This window comes from Siphateles boraxobius, unplaced genomic scaffold (assembly GCF_051911475.1).
Source record: "Siphateles boraxobius isolate OS27281-9 unplaced genomic scaffold, OSU_SipBor_1 26, whole genome shotgun sequence".
Classification (NCBI taxonomy): domain Eukaryota; kingdom Metazoa; phylum Chordata; class Actinopteri; order Cypriniformes; family Leuciscidae; genus Siphateles; species Siphateles boraxobius.
Genome location: NW_027508876.1, coordinates 22,042,285 through 22,061,107, shown reverse-complemented (window position 1 = coordinate 22,061,107; position 18,823 = coordinate 22,042,285). Strand labels below are relative to the sequence as shown.

The 18,823-nt window shown below is 36.6% G+C and overlaps 3 protein-coding genes across 6 annotated transcripts; 1 reads left to right on the top strand and 2 right to left on the bottom strand.

Annotated features, from left to right (window-relative positions):
• Nucleotides 1-227: 227 nt before the first annotated feature.
• Nucleotides 228-6,838, top strand: lrrc31 (leucine rich repeat containing 31). 2 transcript variants are annotated; one of them, XM_077244899.1, is made up of 11 exons: nt 228-379; nt 528-609; nt 1,229-1,444; nt 1,518-1,664; nt 1,761-1,928; nt 2,565-2,735; nt 3,703-3,870; nt 4,058-4,225; nt 4,747-4,911; nt 4,999-5,166; nt 5,900-6,838. In XM_077244899.1, exons 2-11 carry the CDS (start codon nt 597-599, stop codon nt 6,247-6,249), a joined length of 1,734 nt encoding a protein of 577 aa, XP_077101014.1. In that variant the 5' UTR covers nt 228-379; nt 528-596; the 3' UTR covers nt 6,250-6,838. The 2 variants fall into 2 exon arrangements, with proteins under 2 accessions (XP_077101014.1, XP_077101015.1); XM_077244900.1 differs by having other exon boundaries at nt 253-379; nt 569-609.
• Nucleotides 6,352-9,925, bottom strand: lrrc34 (leucine rich repeat containing 34). 2 transcript variants are annotated; one of them, XM_077244901.1, is made up of 10 exons: nt 9,765-9,925; nt 9,570-9,682; nt 9,305-9,369; nt 9,127-9,210; nt 8,769-8,897; nt 8,599-8,694; nt 8,340-8,494; nt 7,828-7,983; nt 7,596-7,722; nt 6,352-7,512 (listed from the first exon to the last, which is right to left on the bottom strand). In XM_077244901.1, the coding sequence occupies exons 1-10, from the start codon at nt 9,854-9,856 to the stop codon at nt 7,288-7,290; spliced, it is 1,242 nt and encodes a 413-aa protein (XP_077101016.1). In that variant the 5' UTR covers nt 9,857-9,925; the 3' UTR covers nt 6,352-7,287. The 2 variants fall into 2 exon arrangements, with proteins under 2 accessions (XP_077101016.1, XP_077101017.1); XM_077244902.1 differs by having other exon boundaries at nt 7,307-7,489.
• Nucleotides 9,926-11,013: 1,088 nt separating this feature from the next.
• On the bottom strand, nt 11,014-16,974 carry mynn (myoneurin). 2 transcript variants are annotated; one of them, XM_077244897.1, is made up of 9 exons: nt 16,882-16,974; nt 16,358-16,397; nt 15,808-16,098; nt 13,684-15,095; nt 12,838-12,997; nt 12,412-12,590; nt 12,209-12,292; nt 12,039-12,125; nt 11,014-11,950 (listed from the first exon to the last, which is right to left on the bottom strand). In XM_077244897.1, the coding sequence occupies exons 3-9, from the start codon at nt 16,077-16,079 to the stop codon at nt 11,553-11,555; spliced, it is 2,592 nt and encodes an 863-aa protein (XP_077101012.1). In that variant the 5' UTR covers nt 16,080-16,098; nt 16,358-16,397; nt 16,882-16,974; the 3' UTR covers nt 11,014-11,552. The 2 variants fall into 2 exon arrangements, with proteins under 2 accessions (XP_077101012.1, XP_077101013.1); XM_077244898.1 differs by lacking the exon at nt 12,039-12,125.
• Between the last annotated feature and the right edge of the window lie 1,849 nt (nt 16,975-18,823).

Below are 18,823 nucleotides of genomic sequence, written 5' to 3'. Positions count from 1 at the left end.
TTAAAGGAAATTCCGTATTGGTTTTAAAACACTAACTGTAGGAACTAACTTATACTATTTCAGCAGTTTCCAAGATTACCATAGTCAATTTTTTGTTGAGAAGGTCTGTAGGCACATAGTTTAACCACCTCCGCAGTTCATGGGTTGGTGAAATTTTCATAAATGAATAACTACGATTTTTAATGAATGGGGCTTTAAACGTGACCGGATTCATGTGACAGCTCTTTGTTTACAGTGTTTTACAAAACCAAAGTTCAGCTTAACTTCCGGGATCCGGTATGAATACGAAACAGGTGTAAATCCGGACTGAATCTGCGTATTAAAATCATCGCGCACTGATGAATGCATTATATTTAATAGGTTCCAGAAACATTTCGAGGTAGGAACAATTCAAGTCATAAAACAAGTTCGATTGAATGATTTTAAAACAGGTCCTGTTTCACCGATGAGCAGGTCATGACAAAGTAAACGAGTTAATAAATCGATTGTCAGTCATGATTTTAATGGTTGTTGCATTTATATTTCAGTTTGGAAAAGGACAGAATAACAGTACATAATTTACCTGCAGAGGAGACGAGATCTTCTTTTAAAAAGCAATGGATTCGACAGGTATGTTGTTGGCAGCATGAATTCTGAGGTCTGTCAAAGCATGTCCGGGACGGGTCACATAGAATCCCCAAATTAGAAACTTTATACACACACACACGGAGAGACACACACTGAGACATTTAAAAAAAAAAAACATTTTGATATTACTAGTTAATCAGAATGAACCTCATCCCATTATTGTTAAATGCAGAATATGTTGAATTTTATAGAAAAATATAGTAAGATGGGGTAGGCTACCCCAGGTACTGGGCCAACTTACCCCTCTTTTATATTTTACATTTTGTGCTATAACAACTAAATTAGCAAACGTTTCTATTTATTTCCTATATTAACACATTGGCTTATGCATCATCATCCTGCACATGCCAAACTTATATCTAAACCTCATAAAACCACACACACACAAAAGTGAAACATTAGCACATACGGTCACAAATCAAAAATCAATGGTATAACGATCTTTTTATGAAAATAATATTAGGCCTACTGTATTTTTAAGATTTTGGTATTTAACACAAATTATTTATTCAAACGTCACCATTGATGCACTTATTCAACACAAACAAATAGTAGGCCTACTAGATTGAACTTCAAATCCATTTTTATCGTCACACTGCAGAAGCTACCAAAGGGAAGGAGAGTGTTCAGAAAAGATCTCCTCTGGATCTCCTTATGAACCAGCTCAGAAGGAAAGCCTCTTTCACAGAGAGAAAGAAACCAGCAGTGGGTCGCCTTTTCCGCCCATCAGAAAGCAGTGACAAGAGAAACAGCAACATACCTGAAATGAAGGAATCAGAGGCCAGTGAAGGAAAAGAAAATAACGACCCTGGGAAAGGTGGGCATTACATTAGACATTTAGAAGATATAACAATGTAAATATAAATGAACAAACCCTTGTTTTCCTTTAGATATCAATAACACAGATGATGAGACCAGCTCTGTTGTGGGCTGGGGTCGGGTGAAGCAATTCGTTCAGAAGCTTGGAAAAACCCCTCACAGTCAGAATTTGAGCCTGAGCCACTGCGATCTGACAGCCACAGATGTTGTGGAACTAGGTGGGTGTTGTCATGACATAATGGTTTTCACACAGTAACATACACAAGACCGTACATGTGTCTGGATCGCTAATTACCGTTCTGACGTTGTCTCAGCCACTTTACTGCCATTTGTGGCTCAGCTGGAGGTGATGGATCTGTCCTGGAATGATCTGGTTGGAGGCTCCCTGAAGGCACTTACTGTCCACCTGCAGCATGTAGAGAAGCTGAGAGTGATGAAGCTGTGTAACTGCAGATTAACAGCTCAAGACCTCACTGCTCTCGGTACACGAAGTATTCATTTATTATAGAAAAAACAATGTAATTAAATAATTAAACAACTAACTAACTATCTCTATCTATCTATTTATCGTTCTATCATTCTATTACTGTATCTGTCTATCCAGCCGTCCATCCATTTATCTATCCATCTATCTATCATCTGTCCATCCATTTGCATTTAATAAATGTATCATCATGACTTAAAGGGGTGTTCACCCAAATATAAAAATATCATAATTTACTCACCCTTATGTTGTTCCAAACATGTATGACTTTATTCTGTGGAAAATATTTTGAATAATGTTGGTAATGAAAGAGTTTTGGTTCCCATTGATTTCCATTATATTTTTTGGTCATGCAATGGGAACCAAAAATCTGTGGTTACCAACATTCTTCAATATATCTTCTTTTATGTTCTACCGAAGAAAGGAAATCAAACAGGTTTGAAACGACGGTGAGTAAATGATGGCAGAATATTCATTTTGGGTGAACTACCCCATTAAAAGACCTTACAAAAAATCCACATGAGCTAAAATACTAAATACACCAAAATCATATCTGAAATCTTGAAATTGGCCCGATTTAAGGCTGAAACAATTTTGAAACCACTGGCAAACCTCTCCTAAAATGATATTCCAGGTGAGGCTCTTGACTGCATTCCTCTAATAGAGGTGCTAGATTTGTCCTGGAATATTGGCGTTGGTGCAGGAAATTTCAGACACTTCACAGAACACCTCCAACCTGAAAGCACCCTGAAAGAACTCCGCCTGGTGGACTGTCAGCTCTCTGAGACAGACGTTACAGCTCTGAGTAAGATTGCTTTCTATAAACCTCATATAAGGATTTCATGTGTTATCAAAGACTATGAAGTTTATTTTTTTGTGGCAGTGGTGGACTAAGGTACACAAATCCAGCGCTTGATTTAAATATACATACTTCGGAAATATAACTTTACTTCTTTTAAATGTCTACTTGAGTAATGTTTTGAAAATTAGGGGAAATGTGCTTTATTGTTATAAAAGTAGTCACAATGGCAAAAATCTTAAAGATCATTCATTTATTTTATTTTTATTTAATATATATATATCTTTTCTTCTTTTCTTTTTTTTTACATTTATTTGAAGAAGAAATATCCCAGGCATGTTCTTGGCAGCTTTCTATTACAATTTATATTTTTTTTGTTTATTATTCCTGCTGCTCAAAATACCTATAAAGAGCACGGCCAGCCAGATAGGAAAGTCGGACATTATTATGAATTATTAGGAGTCAGCGTATTCGAGCTCTGAGGATCGGGATCTTATTACTCCTGGTTCTTGGCTCATTTTGAGTCGGACTTGATTGATTCAGTGATTTGTAAAGTTGAGATTCGCTCTGACCGAATCACTAAATCAGTTGTTAACAGCTGCAATCGTTTCAGATGATTGAACAAATTATTCATTCAATTTTATTTGCGAACTTGTTCATAGAAAATATTCGTCTCAAATGAATGGTTTGTTCCCAAATCGGTCATCATTTTCAGGACTGATTTATTTCATTTCGAAATAACTGCATTTGGTTTCTGAATATAGTAAAACATCAGATATTAGTTTATAAATTGAAAATACTCTGATACTGCTAAATACACTTGAAAAGTTACTGTTGGTTTTTTTTAATGTTCACCATTGCTTATGGATTCTTATAAACTGGGAATTCAGAATAAGCCTACAATGAGTCATGATTTGTTTACAACAGGATATTTCATCAATTTCCTTTTAAAAGAACTGACAATTTTCTTCAGGTGAGGCTCTTCCCATGTTGTCTAGTTTGGAGGAGTTCGATCTGTCCAATAACAAGCTATCGATCAAGGGAACGGAGAACCTCAGCTCCTCTTTAGGCTCGATACCACGGCTGAAGACCCTAAAACTGAGCATGTGTGGACTCAATAAAGACAGTCTCAGTGTCCTGGGTAAGAGTGATGATGAAAGAATGCCTTCAATGGACTATGCAGTCAAACATAACTATTTGCAGCACCATGAGCACACACTTACATTACCTGCCAGGAAGCTCCAAATGCAGACTGTGATTTCTGTGATAACTGAGTAACCATTTGAATTATAATTTTGAGGAATATTTGTTTTGTGGAATGGTAAAAGGCCAGGCACTCAAGTTCATCCCTGCACTAGAGCACTTCGACCTGTCGTGCAATAAGGAAGCAGGTGGAGGTCTTGCCACACTGGTCACTAACCTAACTCTCCTCACACACTTGAGAAGTTTGAGTATGCATCTGTGCTGTCTAACAAAGGAGGATGTGTTGGCTTTAGGTAAGACTAGTTGACACTAGCCATTTTTCCTTTCAGATATTTTATGCGATTTTGGGATATTGCGCAAAAAATGCTCTATGAAAGGCAAAGATGTATGGAAGCTTGTTTCCTCCACAGAATCTAAGTTAATTAGAAAAAAGTGCATAAAAGTTTTTAAACTTTTCTCACAATTGTGAGTTTACATCTCGCACTTCTGACTTTTCTGACAGGATTGTGAGGGGAAAAAAGTCAGAATTGTGAGATATAAACTTTTGAAACAAATAAACGGACTTTTTTTCTCAATTGCGAGTTTATATTTTGGAATTCTGACTTATTTTCTAAGATTTGTAGAATATAAACTCAATTTATTTACGAGTAATAAATTCGCAATTCTGAGAAAAAAAAAGTTCGAATTGCGAGTTTATATCACAATTCTGTGTTAAATTCAAAGTTAAATTCACAACTTTGGATGGAAATATAGCTACTGTTGATTTAAAGTTACTTGAACTTGTTTGTATTCTCTTTTGAACTTGCTTTCTCAGTCCAGGTAGCTCCATCTCTCAAAGAGCTCAGAGAGCTGGATTTGTCGTCCAATAAAAATGTTGGAGATACACTCCAGAATCTTCTGCAAACCCTCCCTCTTTCTCAGATGACCAAACTTCCACTAAACAACTGTGCTTTGAGCACACCTGCGTGCCATGATCTTGGTATGAATCCAATCAAATTCAGAAAACACTGAACTTGTTTTTGCTTTAAATGAAAATATGCAAGTATGTTTCTGGAATTCCTTACAGCTACCGCAATGCAGAAGCTACAACAGCTTGAAAGTCTGAACCTGTCGTGGAACAAGTGTGTGGGGGAAAACCTGAGACAATTTCTGGAGCCTTTGCAGTCTGATTGCAAACTACAGGAACTCAGACTGAGTAGCTGTAATTTAACCACTGAAGATTTGCTCCATCTAGGTCAGTTTTGGTCAAAGAGTGTTTAATTATAACAAGATTTTTGCTCTGATTTACAGTTTGGATGAGTCGATGCTAGTTGCCTAAATCAGAGCCATTTTGCCGATATGAGTTGAAAAATTTCCCAGAAAATCACAGACTAATCTAGACTATTCTAAATCACAGATTTTGTTTTAGCTTTAGACTACAATTTCATCCAGTTATCAAACATTTTTGATATTTTAGCCGATTTTAGAACACATACCCCGGTTTTAAAGACAAGGCTTAAACCTAGTCCCAGACTAAAATGCATGTTTGAGATGTTTTAACTCAAAGCAACCTGCACTTACATATCTTAAAATATGTCAGTGCCATTGTTTTGTCTCAAGATGCACACACCAGTGCAGTTTTTTTTCTACGGCATGTTTATAAAAGCCACTTAAATGTCCTAATTGAACTAAGGCCTAATCCTGGCTTAGTCTACACCCAGTATGTGAAACCATGAAATATTATTTTAATTTGTCAAGCATCTCCTAGCATTGAAGTGCATCTTTCTGTGGGAGTTTGCTGTGTTCAGAACAACAACTAAGTCTGGTAGTGTGTGATCCTTAGTCATTTAGTTTATGATTCCCAGTTTTTCTCTGTAACTATTTACAAAGTCTGCAAATGGTATGATGCTTAGTGTAATCTGTTCAGAATTGAATAGTCGTGAAGTGTAATCTATGAGTATTTTTTGCAAACTGTTGTGATCTTGCAGAATCTGCTTGCCAGCGTGGAGTTCTATCCCATCTGAAGCAGCTGGATTTGTCCTACAATGGCAGTGTCGGAGATGGCGGTTGGACGTCTCTTTTTGGGAAGGCTGCTGGTCTAAAGGGACTGGAGGAGCTGGATGTCAGTCTGCGTCCTTCTGCATTCCTCTCCGTCTCCCCCTGGCTGCCCGCCTTGTTGGAAGCCCTTCCGCATCTCTCCTCCCTCTCTCGTCTATCTCTGCAGCATTGGGCTCTGAGTTCAGCTGAGAGGGAGAAGCTGGAAAAAGTTCTTAGCAAGAAAAACGTCATCCTGGAATGTGACAGAATGGCTTCGCCCACACCAAAGGCAGCAGGTTAACGACAAGCGTTTCAGCCGCTTAGGCAATTACGGTTTTCCAAGTTACTGAAGTTGCAAATCAAGATGTTAATGAGAATGATGTGTTGATCGAAAGGCATTCAGCTATTTTGTAATTTTTATTTAAACCCATTTTTATTTTATGCATTTCAATTTTATTATCTCACAAATGATCATATTAAAAAAAGAGGATGTTTTATCAGCATAGCATTGAAACCCGTTACCATAGTTAACATAGTTGCACTATGTCAGTATTTGAACTGACAGTTTTGAATGAAGTAATCATTTTTATATTCTTTTGTGTCCCTTCTCATTTACATAAAAAATATAATGTTTTAGACTGAACTTGCTAAATCAACTAAATCTCTCTGGCTTTTATCTGTCCTGAGAAAACTGTGGAAAATTTGCCTGTGACACCCAATACAGCTAAGACTAAGTGTCAGAGCAAACTATTTACATAAATGACGTGTTTTCGCAAACATCATGGCAGCCTGTGACATTTCCAAACACTGGACACATGGACACAAAGATGTAGGCTGTTATCTAAAACACAAACCATCTGATTAACTGTAATAAATCCAAATGTAACGAACAGTGCTGTTGATTATTTTGCCTGTCAACTAACTACTGACAAAAACAACAACCAAAAAAAAAAGTCACAATTAAAGGGATAGTTCACCCAAAAATGAAAATTGTCAACCTGTATGAGTTTCTTTCTCTTGTTTAACACAAAAGAAGATATTTTAAAGAATGCTGCTAATCAAACAGTTGACTGCACCCATTGACTTCCATAGTAAGAAATAAAATTCTATGGAAGTCAATGGCTACCGTCAACTGTCTGCTTACCGACATTCTTTAAAATATCTTCTTTTGTGTTCAAAAGTAGAAAGAAACTCATAAAGGTTTGTAACAACATGAGGGTGAGTAAATTATGACAATTTCCATTTTTGGGTGAACTATCCTTTTAATTTCAATCTAAATGTGTCATACTCTGAAGCAGGAACACATACTTTCGGACAAACCCAAAAATCATGAATTGTTTCATGAATGCGAGTCTGGGTAGATCTGCAGAGCCAATGAATCGGATGACATCAGGGCCCGTGCTGAATTACTCGAGTCTCCAGCCGCATATATGGATCTCCAATAGTAATGTCTGCATAAACCATGAGACACTTCTGCCAAGAAAACATGACCATCCACTTCATAGGGAGAAACATCTGTGTGGTCCTCCAACAGCCGCCCGCTGCTTATCAGTCTCGAGAAAGCCTGATTATACAGGCAGAGAGAACATCAAGACATTTGATTGTTGAACACTGTATTTCATAATGGGAAAATCTATGGAATCTCACCATGCAAACTGCCTCCTCAAGTTTGTTCCCCCATATGTAAATGTGTGTGAGACAGGAATTCACACACATTGCCTTGTTGAGGGACATAAGACCTTTTTTTCCAATGTTGTTGCTGGTAACAGACAATCTAGGAGGCAAACACGATACCAGATAAGTTGGAAAGCATAAAGAATGGAAATAGTGTCGTGTAAACTTAACAATAGCATAGTTTGATAGATAGGAGGACACTTACGCTTTGAGTTTGCAGTGTGGCAGCTTGATAGCTTCACTTAGATACACTGCTCCATCATCCTCAATGCGATTTGAAGAAAGATCTAGAATCTCCAAAGAGCGACTTTGTTTCAAAACCTCTGATAAGCATTTAGCTCCATCTCGTGTAATTTTGTTACTGTTAGACAAACAAAAAAGCAGAATTTTTTTTTTTTCGTGAAGCACAAAAGGAGCGTCATGAGTTGATCTCTGCCATCCAAAGTAAGAAACCATGATTAAAGAATCATACAATTCCAGACAATTTTGTCATTTTTCACTTAGTTTAGCTCGAAAGCCCTGGTCACTTGAAAAAAAAAAAACCCCAGCTACTATTAAAACCAGTAAAACCTTTGCTATTGACCGAAGAAAATAAGTCATACAGATTGTGAAAGACATGAGAGTGAAAAAACAGTGACAGAATTGTTTTTGCTTGTTTTTTTGAAGAGCTATGCCTTTAAGATCATGAATTAGAGAATTATGTGCATGAGTGTATACCAGCGAAGATCCAAATAGCATAGAGAGGTGTTTAACTTCAGAGCTTCACACAGCCTCTCTACACCAGTATCAGTCATGTCATGCTTTCCCATGTGCAGCTCCCTCAGTGTCTTATTCATCACCAGCATCTGTGCCATATGGACTGTTGTTTCCTCCTGTCAATTAAGTTAAGATTACTTTAACCAATAAAAAAAGACTTTTAACATATATATTAATCATAAAATTAGTATATCGAAGCAAAATTTTCCTGAAAACATACCTGAAGACTGAAAAGAAGAGGTCGACTAACATTAATGGCACGGATTCCCCTGTTGTTCTTCAGGACGATGGCAAATGCTATTATACTTTGTGTAGTCTAGAAGACAAGCACAATACTTTAAATACAAATTACATTCATTTTGTGATTATATTTGTGTTCAGGAAATTTACCAGATCACAGTCTGAGACATCTACTTCTTCTAAAGTAGAATTCATCTGCAACATAGCAGCCAGTTGCATGCCACCTTTATTTCCAATCTTATTTCCAGTCATTCTGAGTGTCTTCAAACTTTTATTTTTCTGTAAAATAAACAGAAAATAAATGCATTGTAAGAAAAAAAGCCCACCTCTTTCAAATTAAATTCATTTGCTGCTTTAAATTACATGAAAAAAAAGTAAAATCAAGTCATGCCAATTAAATTATATTAAACTGACTAAATAATTGAGTTGAATCTCGTATAACTTAACTCATAACTCTTGTATAATTAAATTTTAACATTAATTATAAATCAAAAATAGCCACACTTACATGCAAACTTTTTGCTATCACTTCTGCACCATCTGCCTCAATGTTATTACACATCAGATCAAGAGATTGAAGGGACTTACTCTCCTGTTAAAATGACAATATGTTCTCAAGTTTTCAGTTAGGTTGAAAATAGAAACCTAAATAGCTGGTCTTTAGGACAACTGATGATTTAACATACCTGAATGAGTTGCGCAACATAAACAGCTCCTTTATCTGTGATACAGTTGTATCTAAGATCTAAACCTGCAATGAAGTTTACTTTCAGTTCATTATGAAATCAAAAATACTTGATTCTTGTGATTGATTTGGTGACATGACGCACTGCACCACACAAACGATCAGGTTAACGTTACAATAAACATTCTAATATTTGCAGACTGCTGTGGTTTATGATTTGCGTGTCTAACCATAAACTGTTCTGGGTAGGACGAGTTAATACTTACCCTTTATAGCTGAATTTCCCACGAGTGTTTTTGACAACACCAGCACATCGTCATCTGTCACTCTGTCTCCATTCTTCAGTTGATCATTACCTGTTAGTTTGAGTGAGCCATCGCTGAATAAAAACACCAACAACATAAACGAACATGAAACAGCCAAAATGAGAAATAACTTTATATTTTACTTTTCAAACCAACCTGCTGTCTTCCAAAACTTTCAAAACACACATATTTGGGAGCTGCTGATCTTCAGCACATACAGTTAAATATCGATTCATAAAGTCCACCATGCTTACGCTCCGAGAGGCTAACTTTGAAGTTGCTATGCCAACACTGAATGCGCCTGCGCAAGAGCGACATCTTCAGGTTGTCTGCGTTTAGATGACTGCTCTCTATTCATTACATAAAAATATGTTTAAAGAAACAAAATTGCCTGGTTTCACAGACAGGGCTTAGATTGATCCAGGATTAGGCCTTTTAAAAAAAGTTTAATTAGGACATGCAAGTAGCTTTAATAAAATTGCCTTCAGACAAAACAATGGCACTGACATATTTCAAGATCAGTGCAAGTTGCTTTCAGTTAAAACAGCTAAAACATGTATTTTAATCTGGGTCTATTTTAAGCCTTGTCTGTGAAACCGGGGGCAAATGTTATAAGTCACTGAGAATAAGTGAAATGTGCCTAATCAATCTTTGTTCACTGATTATCTTCTTCATAAATGCATTTACACAAACAAGTAGGCCTATTCAAAATATATGAATGATCATTCATTTTTGACTACTTCAAATCTACAAATAAAGGACAATTCTCAGATTGTCCTAAAGTATTACTGGGCCAATAATAAACATTTTAGCCACCCGTAAATTTTATTAGTATATATAAATAAAAAATGGACTGCTTCTAAATTAAAATTCACAAATGCTGTTAGGTAATGACATCGAATAAAAAGCTAAAATATCATAGTAAAATTCTTGTAAATGCAAGAGTTTTTAAATTTAGAATGTTTTTGTAAATTTTGTCTTTTTTCTCTTTAAAATCATCCTAGGGGACAGAAAACTTCAACTAGTTAAAGAACCAACCAATCAATATAGAAACAGTGGAATAGTAATATTGAAAAAATGTCTGTAGTCACACTTGGGTCCAATTCTCACTATTACTATGACTTTTGCCTCAGTAAACACCTAATTACGGCTTATTAATAGTTAGCAAGGTAGTTGTTAAGTTTAGGTATTGGGTAGGATTGGGGATGTAGAATATGGTCATGCCGAATAAGCTATTAATATGTGCTTTATAAGTATTAATAAACAGCCAATATCCTAGTAATATGCATGCTAATAAGCAACTAGTTAATACTGAGAATTGGACCCTAAACTAAAGTGTTACCCTGTGGACATTGGGGTATTGCATTATGCATTACTCAAAAATATATATCAACCACAACACATATTCAGACGTGAGATCATTTATTATAAAAGCTGCCCAGTTTGTTAGAGGATTATTTCACATAATATATGAAATGTTTCAGAGGCTGGGTCATATAGCATTATAGGTATTTACATGTTATACTTCTAAAAGACAAACGCAAAGTTCAAAAACATCAGAATGACAAAGTCAGTTGAAATGTATAGCCGCACTGTCCTTTCAATTAAATAGAAAAATCTTTTTTTTAAATGTATGAACCAAAATCTTTTTTCTAAGCACAGCATTTTATATTACAGCTAAACCTACGTTTGGCCTTCCCTTCATTTCAGAAAATACGTAATGCCTTTAACGATCCAGATTCTGCAGACTTTAATAAGGAAAAAAGAGAGAGAAGCCTCACACGCTCACACAATAGCTTTGTATAACTGATATCTAAGAGTTTGTAATTCAGATGATTAGTAAGCAATCATAACAAACTGCTTCCGCACTGGCGTGACTGATCCTACCTTCAGTCTTCACTTCATGGAGAAAATACAGTTAAAATGGAAGTAAAACCTGGTATTTTAATCAATGGTCTGAACGATGACAATCTGCGTGTGCTCCATCTCAGCAGTCGCTGGGATTTCGTACTGTTCCACAACGTAGCTGACTTGCTCGCCAGATTCTCCGTGTTGGATTAGAACCGGCGCTTCGGATGAGTCCGCGTGCTGGTAGATCATGGAGGACTCCGAGCCGTCTGCGTGCTGTATGATCATCTGCGGCTCTGCCGACTGTTGGATGATGAGCTGGGCTTCGGGGGGCAAAATTGGCAACTGGGACTCCATCTGAATTTCATGGTCTTGGGAATCGACAAGAGCAGAGCGCACACGTGCAATCAGGCCCTGGTGGTCGATGGGGATGTTGAGAGGACACTGCGCCGGGTCGGTTTTCACAGTCTGAGTCTGCTCTTGTTCAGGAAGAACTGAAAAGTATGTTTTAAAATAGACATTTAGATGAATGGATGGATCCATTCAGCAATAATATATGATTAAACAAGAAATAACACACACCATTATGCTTCAAAATGCTGTGCTTCTTCAAGCTATATATGTCTGAAAACATGTTCCCACACAGGTTACACCTCACTTTTCTCGAGCCTAAAGGCAAAAAGGACCTAAATAAATCCATATTTGGATATACAAGGTTTCCATTTCGAAAACGCGCAACTAGTTAAATTTACCGTTGTGGATGTCCATATGTTTTCGAAGTTCACCAGCAGTTAAGCAAGGTTTTCCGCAATCCAAGCATATATATGGAGTCACACCTAAAAATGGAGTGCATTGATTAAAAAAAGTCATTTATTAAACAGACTCCAAGCGTCGACATGTTAGCAAATCACTCCAGAAAATGCTGACAGCTTTTATGAATGCATTATAAACCCACCGGTGTGTTTCCTGGTGTGAGCGATGAGAGAGCTGGACACAGCGAAGGCCATGCCGCAGGTGTCGCAGATGTACGGTTTCTCTCCCGTGTGTCGTCGCTTGTGGTACATTAGAGTGCTGGCCTGTGTGAAGCGCTTTCCACATTCTCCACATTCATACGGCTTCTCACCACTGTGCTTTCTGAGAGCAAACGGCAAAGAAAGAGAAGTTGATGGAAACTTATTGACCAATAAGATAATTATTATTTTTGTTTTAGTGTCCAAAAATGTATTTAAACCTGATAAAACATTCATTGTGAAGTCTAGTTTTAGTTTTGATTTATGCAAATTTTTACTTTACAACACTAAGACTCACTCACAATCATGTTTAAGTGTAAGTTTATCAATGAAAATGAACTGGAATTGTTCTGATGAATTGCCATAGATACCTTATGTGAATTTTTAAATTGCTAGATGTGGCAAAAGCCGCTCCACAGAAATCACATTTATGTGGCTTTTCTTCTCCGTGATGCATGCGGCAATGATAGACCAGCTGACACTTCTGAGCAAAACGTGCCTCGCAGGACGTACAAGTGAAGGGCTTCTCTCCTGAAAACAGCACAGAACATGCATCACTCCACATAAACCTATAAACAAAATTATGACAAACAGTTCAAAAGTTTGGGGTTAGTAAGATTTTTTTATTTGGAAGAAAATTTTCTTCAGTGGATGCATTAAATTGATCAAAAGTGACAGTAAATTCAATTATAATATCCCAAAAATATTTATTTTTCAAATAAATGCTGTTTTTTACTTTCTATTAATCAAAGAACACAAAGAATTATGAAAAAAAAATTCATCAAGGATTAAAAAAAATACTAAGCAACTGTTTTCAACATTGATAATAAGAAATGTTTCTTGCATATTAGAAAGATTTCTGAAGGATCATGTGACACTGAACATTGGAGTAATGATGCTGAAAATGCAGATTTGCCATCACAGGGACAAATTACATTTTAAAATGTATTCAAAAATGTAAAATAGAAAAAATAAAAAAAATAAAAAAAAAAATAAAAAAGAAGAAACAGTATTTTTGATCAAAACATGCAGCCTTAGTGAGCATAAAAGAGTCAAAAAAATCTTACTGACCCCAAACTTTTGAATACCAGTGTGTATTAATCACCAAACATTATAATATCAAACTATAGTTGTAATTTTTTTTCATCAAGACTATGGATTAATCCAAGAGATTTAGTGTATTAATGCAGTGTAACAACTTCATCTGAGAGGCGTACCTGTGTGTATGCGCATGTGGGTCTTCAGCTGGTTTCCCTGTCTGAAGGAGCGGGTACAGAGTTGGCACTGATAGGGCTTGAGACCCTTGTGTATGCGCATGTGTCTGCGCAGACTGCTCATCTCAGAGAAGAGGTTTCCGCAGATGTTACAAATAGGCCTGTGTTTGTCCTGCAAAGGTTTCACTTCCTCTTCTCCTGCCCAGTCCTCGTTGTCATTGGCAAATTCGTCATCCTCTTCGTCGTCATCATCTTCCTCATTACTAGCTTGGCTTTCTTTCAGCTTTCTACTCAAGCTTCTCTTTCTGGTGCTGGCGCGGATTTTCTTCGCAGCACTTGACTCTGAATCTTCTGTACCTTGAGATGAGCCTTCTTCAGTTTGTTTCTCAAAGTCTTGGTTTGCTTCTTCACCAGCTTCTTCTCCACTGTTCTCTATTGGATTTGAAGATTCGGGTGCCTCAGAAGAAAGAGGCTTAGAACGAGGTCTTCCTCTTTTACGACCGGTCCCTTCGTTCTCTTTTGTTTTCGCAGTTTCTGAGCCGTCTTCTGTGTTTGTAGTTGCAGTCTCAGCATTTGTAGTTTGGTTCTCAGTGGATAACGGCTTAGTCCGTGGTCTTCCTCTTCCTCGTTTAGAAGCCGCAGCTTCACCAGGGTTCTCTGTATCAGTCTTTTCCTTACCGTCATCTTCCTCACCAGCATTCACAGCATCGTCTTCAACCACCTCCGTTTCTTGGGTGTCTCCTTGTTCTTCGTCTCCTTCTGCTTCAGATGGTAGGGGTCTAATTCGTGGACGTCCTCTTTTGCGGGTAGAGTTCTCCCCTTCTTGATCTTTGTTTGCTACAGAATCGTCTTCAGCGTTACCAGAATCATCTCTATCAGTGGACAAAGGCCTAATCCGCGGGCGACCTCTCGGCCTTCCGGATCCTCTCCCTACAGAGCTGCTATTTGGAGTCATGCTTTGCTGTGCTGGTGATAGATAAGTTGAATCGAAATTCAATGGCCTCACCCGCGGGCGACCTCTCGGCCTCCCCCGACCTCTTCCTCTGCCTCTTTGAGCAGCGATGGCCTCTCTCTCAACATCATCCTCATACAACCTGGCTTTGGGTTTCCTCCCTCTCTTTCCGATTCTCTGGGGAGTTTGTTCGCTGGACGACTGGGCTTCATCTGTAGAGGCGGGATCATCCTGAGACCCATCTTCTTTCTCTCTCCTTAACCACATCCGTTCCTCCACCTGTGAGATCGGTTCTAAAGGTTCGTAGTCATCTGGGCTCAGGGGGGAATGTGGATCTTCATACTGCATTTGTCTTGCGGGCGAGCCACCAGTTTTGAGATCATCTTGGGATAGGGTACACCGAGCCACAACCTCGGGCATACCAAGATAAGATGCAGCTTTCTGAACACTTTCAATTTCTTCCCTGTAGACAACAAAGCACAAAAAAAATGCTTTCTTGCTATCTTTATATATATATATATATATATATATATATATATATATATATATATATATATATATATATTAGTCCTGGGCAATGATTAAAATAAAAGTTTGTGTTTACATAATATATATGTGTGTACTGTGGATAATGTTTTTGTATATATAAATACACACATATGCATGTATATATTTAAGAAATATTTGCATGTATATACTGTATATATATTTATACATAATTTATATTATATATAAATATTTTATACATAAATAACACATTTCTCTTAAGTATATACATGCATATGTGTGTATTTATATATACAAAATAATTATACACAGTACAGACACATATATTATGTAAACAAAAACTTTTATTTCGGACACCCAGCACTATATATATAAAGTTTTAAAGTAAAAAAAAAAATCAGTAATGAATATGATTTTTTTTACATTTTTCTCTGCTATAAAATATTTCATTGGCGCTATATATATATATAGCTTTAAATGTACAGACGTAAAGATTTAGCCAAAATAATATTTAGACCATAATTATATATTATAATAAAAAAATTCAATTTGATTACTTTTTGAGACCTTAAAATGATGCTAAAATATATTACATTTAAAAAAATGTCAGGTTTTCTATGTCAGTAGGAAGGCAATATAAATGAAGAATTAGATTCCCATGAACTCACCCGTCCATATTCAATTCCCCGGTGTAAATATATGTCAGTAGTTTTTCAAACACAGCACTGCTCACTGACTCTGGGTCCAACGTTATGGTGGCATCCTCTCTTCCAGCATCAATAGACTGTGTGGAGAAATACTCACTAAAGGCTGCCAGAACATTGTGGTGGCCTTGATACTGAGCCTGTCCTATTGCTACTGTGCAGTCACACAGAAAGCTTCTCTCACGTTGCCTCTTAAGCTGCTCCAGAAGAAACTCACTGTGAGTGATATGTGGCATGACGTGTAAGACTGCCAACCTGCAATGTCAAAAGCATCTTATAATATCAGACACTATTAAACTTCTAAAAGAGAAAGTCTGTTGTCATTCACTTGCATTGCATCTTTTTTCCATTTAATAAAAGTGGTGAATTCTGCCATGTAATAAAGGTTTGGAACAAACATTAGGGTGAATAAATAATAATATAATTTTGGGTGAACTAGACCTATAGACCTATGATGCAATTTTATATGTAATCGTTTTGTAAGCAATAAAGAAAACTAAAATAATTCACTTACCTCACGTAAATTTATGATGGTTTAAACCACACCCAAAAACCTGTTTAAATGAAACACACATGCATGTAAAAAAAATAAAGAAAAGGTGCATATATAAAATAACCTATAACGCTAAATAAAATTAGCGATTGTTTAAACTTGACATCATCAGTTAGGGAAAATAAAAGTTCCCGCCCATTACTCAAAAGTTGGCTGAAATAACAAGCTTGATAACAAACTATAATTGTTAAAAGACTACTCATAATATTACAATGCACCCAATAATTGTAGTTGTAAATATGCATTAAAAATAGCTAAATGCATTAGTTACGGGATAAATGCAGAGACGAATGTTTGTAATTTTGACATGCAAAACAAAGGGCTCTTATTTCGAAAATGCTCGATCCGGTAGAGCGCGAGCCGCAATTCACATGTTCGGTCTATACATTACAAACACAAAACAGAGACGTGCAATAATTATTTAAATTATGTGATTATTAAATATAAAGCTGAATTCGATTTTTTAATAAAAATTCAGGTCTCACGTTATTTCGACAGTAGATTAAAATCTCTTTGCTTTGACGGCCATTTTCGAGGTCTTCAAGGGGATTGGTCGGTGACGTCATATCCTCCTGTCTGAATTATTTCCGGTGTTTGAAGTTGAACCAAAAAAAAGAAGAAGAAAAAACAGCTGTAACCATTAGGTGGAGCCAAAGAGCCAAAGGACACAGCAGGCACATGAATGGACCACTGGTGCATTCAAGGAGAAAAGCACAGAATTAATAGTAGCCTACTTCAATTTTTACTCAAGTTCTTTTGAAACGGCATACTTTTGTTTAATTACAATTCCAAGACAAAAAAATCTTTTCTCTTTTTGCTCCATTATACTGGGCTTACAGGCCTAATTTTACAGGTAGGCCTAATTTTACAGGTAGGCCTAATTTTATTCATTTCGGTATCCAAATTCGTCTTTGTGAAGGCATCTCATCAGTCAGTCGGACTATTAGATTTAAAATATTGTTAGGTTAATTATTCATGTATCATTTCAGGTAAACCTTCATAAATGTTGATGGTCGATGAGGAATGGTCTTTATTTCCCACTGGACCGTTTCAACCGATTTTAGTTGCTATATACACTTTTATAAAATAAAGGATCCGATAGTTTGCCGTTTTTCACAGCATTGTATAGAAGAACCATTTTGTGTGATGAACATTTTAATAATCTAAAGAAGCATTGAGGAAGAAATGTAATATGTTCTATATGTTTGCATAACCTTTAAAGCATAGAATCTTAGAAAACATGACTGGACAATGAGAAATGTGTGACTAATGTATGACTGAGACAAAGGGCCTTTACTCAAGGGTATCCAACAATGTGTTAGTTATGGGTCATGTTGTTCATTTAGCCAGTCTGATAACATATAGGAAGTAACAACTAGAAATAGGAAGATGCAACAATGTGTTAGTTATGGGACATGTTGTTCATTTAGTCACTCTGATGACATAGAGGGAGTCAACTATAAAGAAGGATGGATGCCCTCCTGTAATTTGTCCCACTCTGCAGCCATTCTGTATGACTGTATGACCGCTGGCCTTTTCTTGCAAGAAAATAAATAACCTTTAAAGACAATTGGTACATGTTTCTCTCTTATTCAGTGATGTAAAATTGTTTGCCACCACAAGCATAATAAAAACCTTTTGTAGAATGGAAAGATTTTGTGAACGAAAAGTGTTCTTCACCATAGATGCCAATAAAGAACCTTTATTTTTGAGAGTGTATGCAGATTGCAAAAATCTTGGGCTTTACCAGACATCGCACCCAGCAAAAACTAATTTCACTCACTATCCAAAAAAATCGTTTTCTGGAATATTGTATAATTTGTGGCCGTCAGGGAGCCAATATCAAAATGCAGCTGACTCCTGAAACTTCTGGGAGAGATGGGATTATTGCTTTTCACATTTATTATTGTTAACCCGGGGTTAAAACCTTGGATTTAAAAAGGTTTTAACACAAGGTTTTGTGAAAAACACCTTTTGTAAATTTGCTATTGATTTTGATCAAGGAATTAACAGCAGTGGCATTTACCAAGTTGACATTGAACCAAAAAAGGTGGTGAAGCTATGAGATATAATATACTTTTACTAACTTATATAACAGTATTAATATTTGTTTTGTATAATAATACTTAACTGCCTACCATAGTTATATCACTCTAAAACAGGTTATGCCACTGTCATTTGTTCATCACGAGCATTGGAGGACTCATTTAATGTCTACAGCCCTTGGGAAAGTCTGATTGTCAGTTTGATGAATGAATAATGAACTGAAACTGCTGAAAATAATCTTGATAATTGATTATGGTCACCTGATCCACATTATAAACCATTCTGTCATTGTTTGAATAGGAAATGTTTCTGTAAAAAGGACAAATAAAGTGATACAAACAGCACACACCTTGTCTCTGCAGTACTACTCTCATGATATCT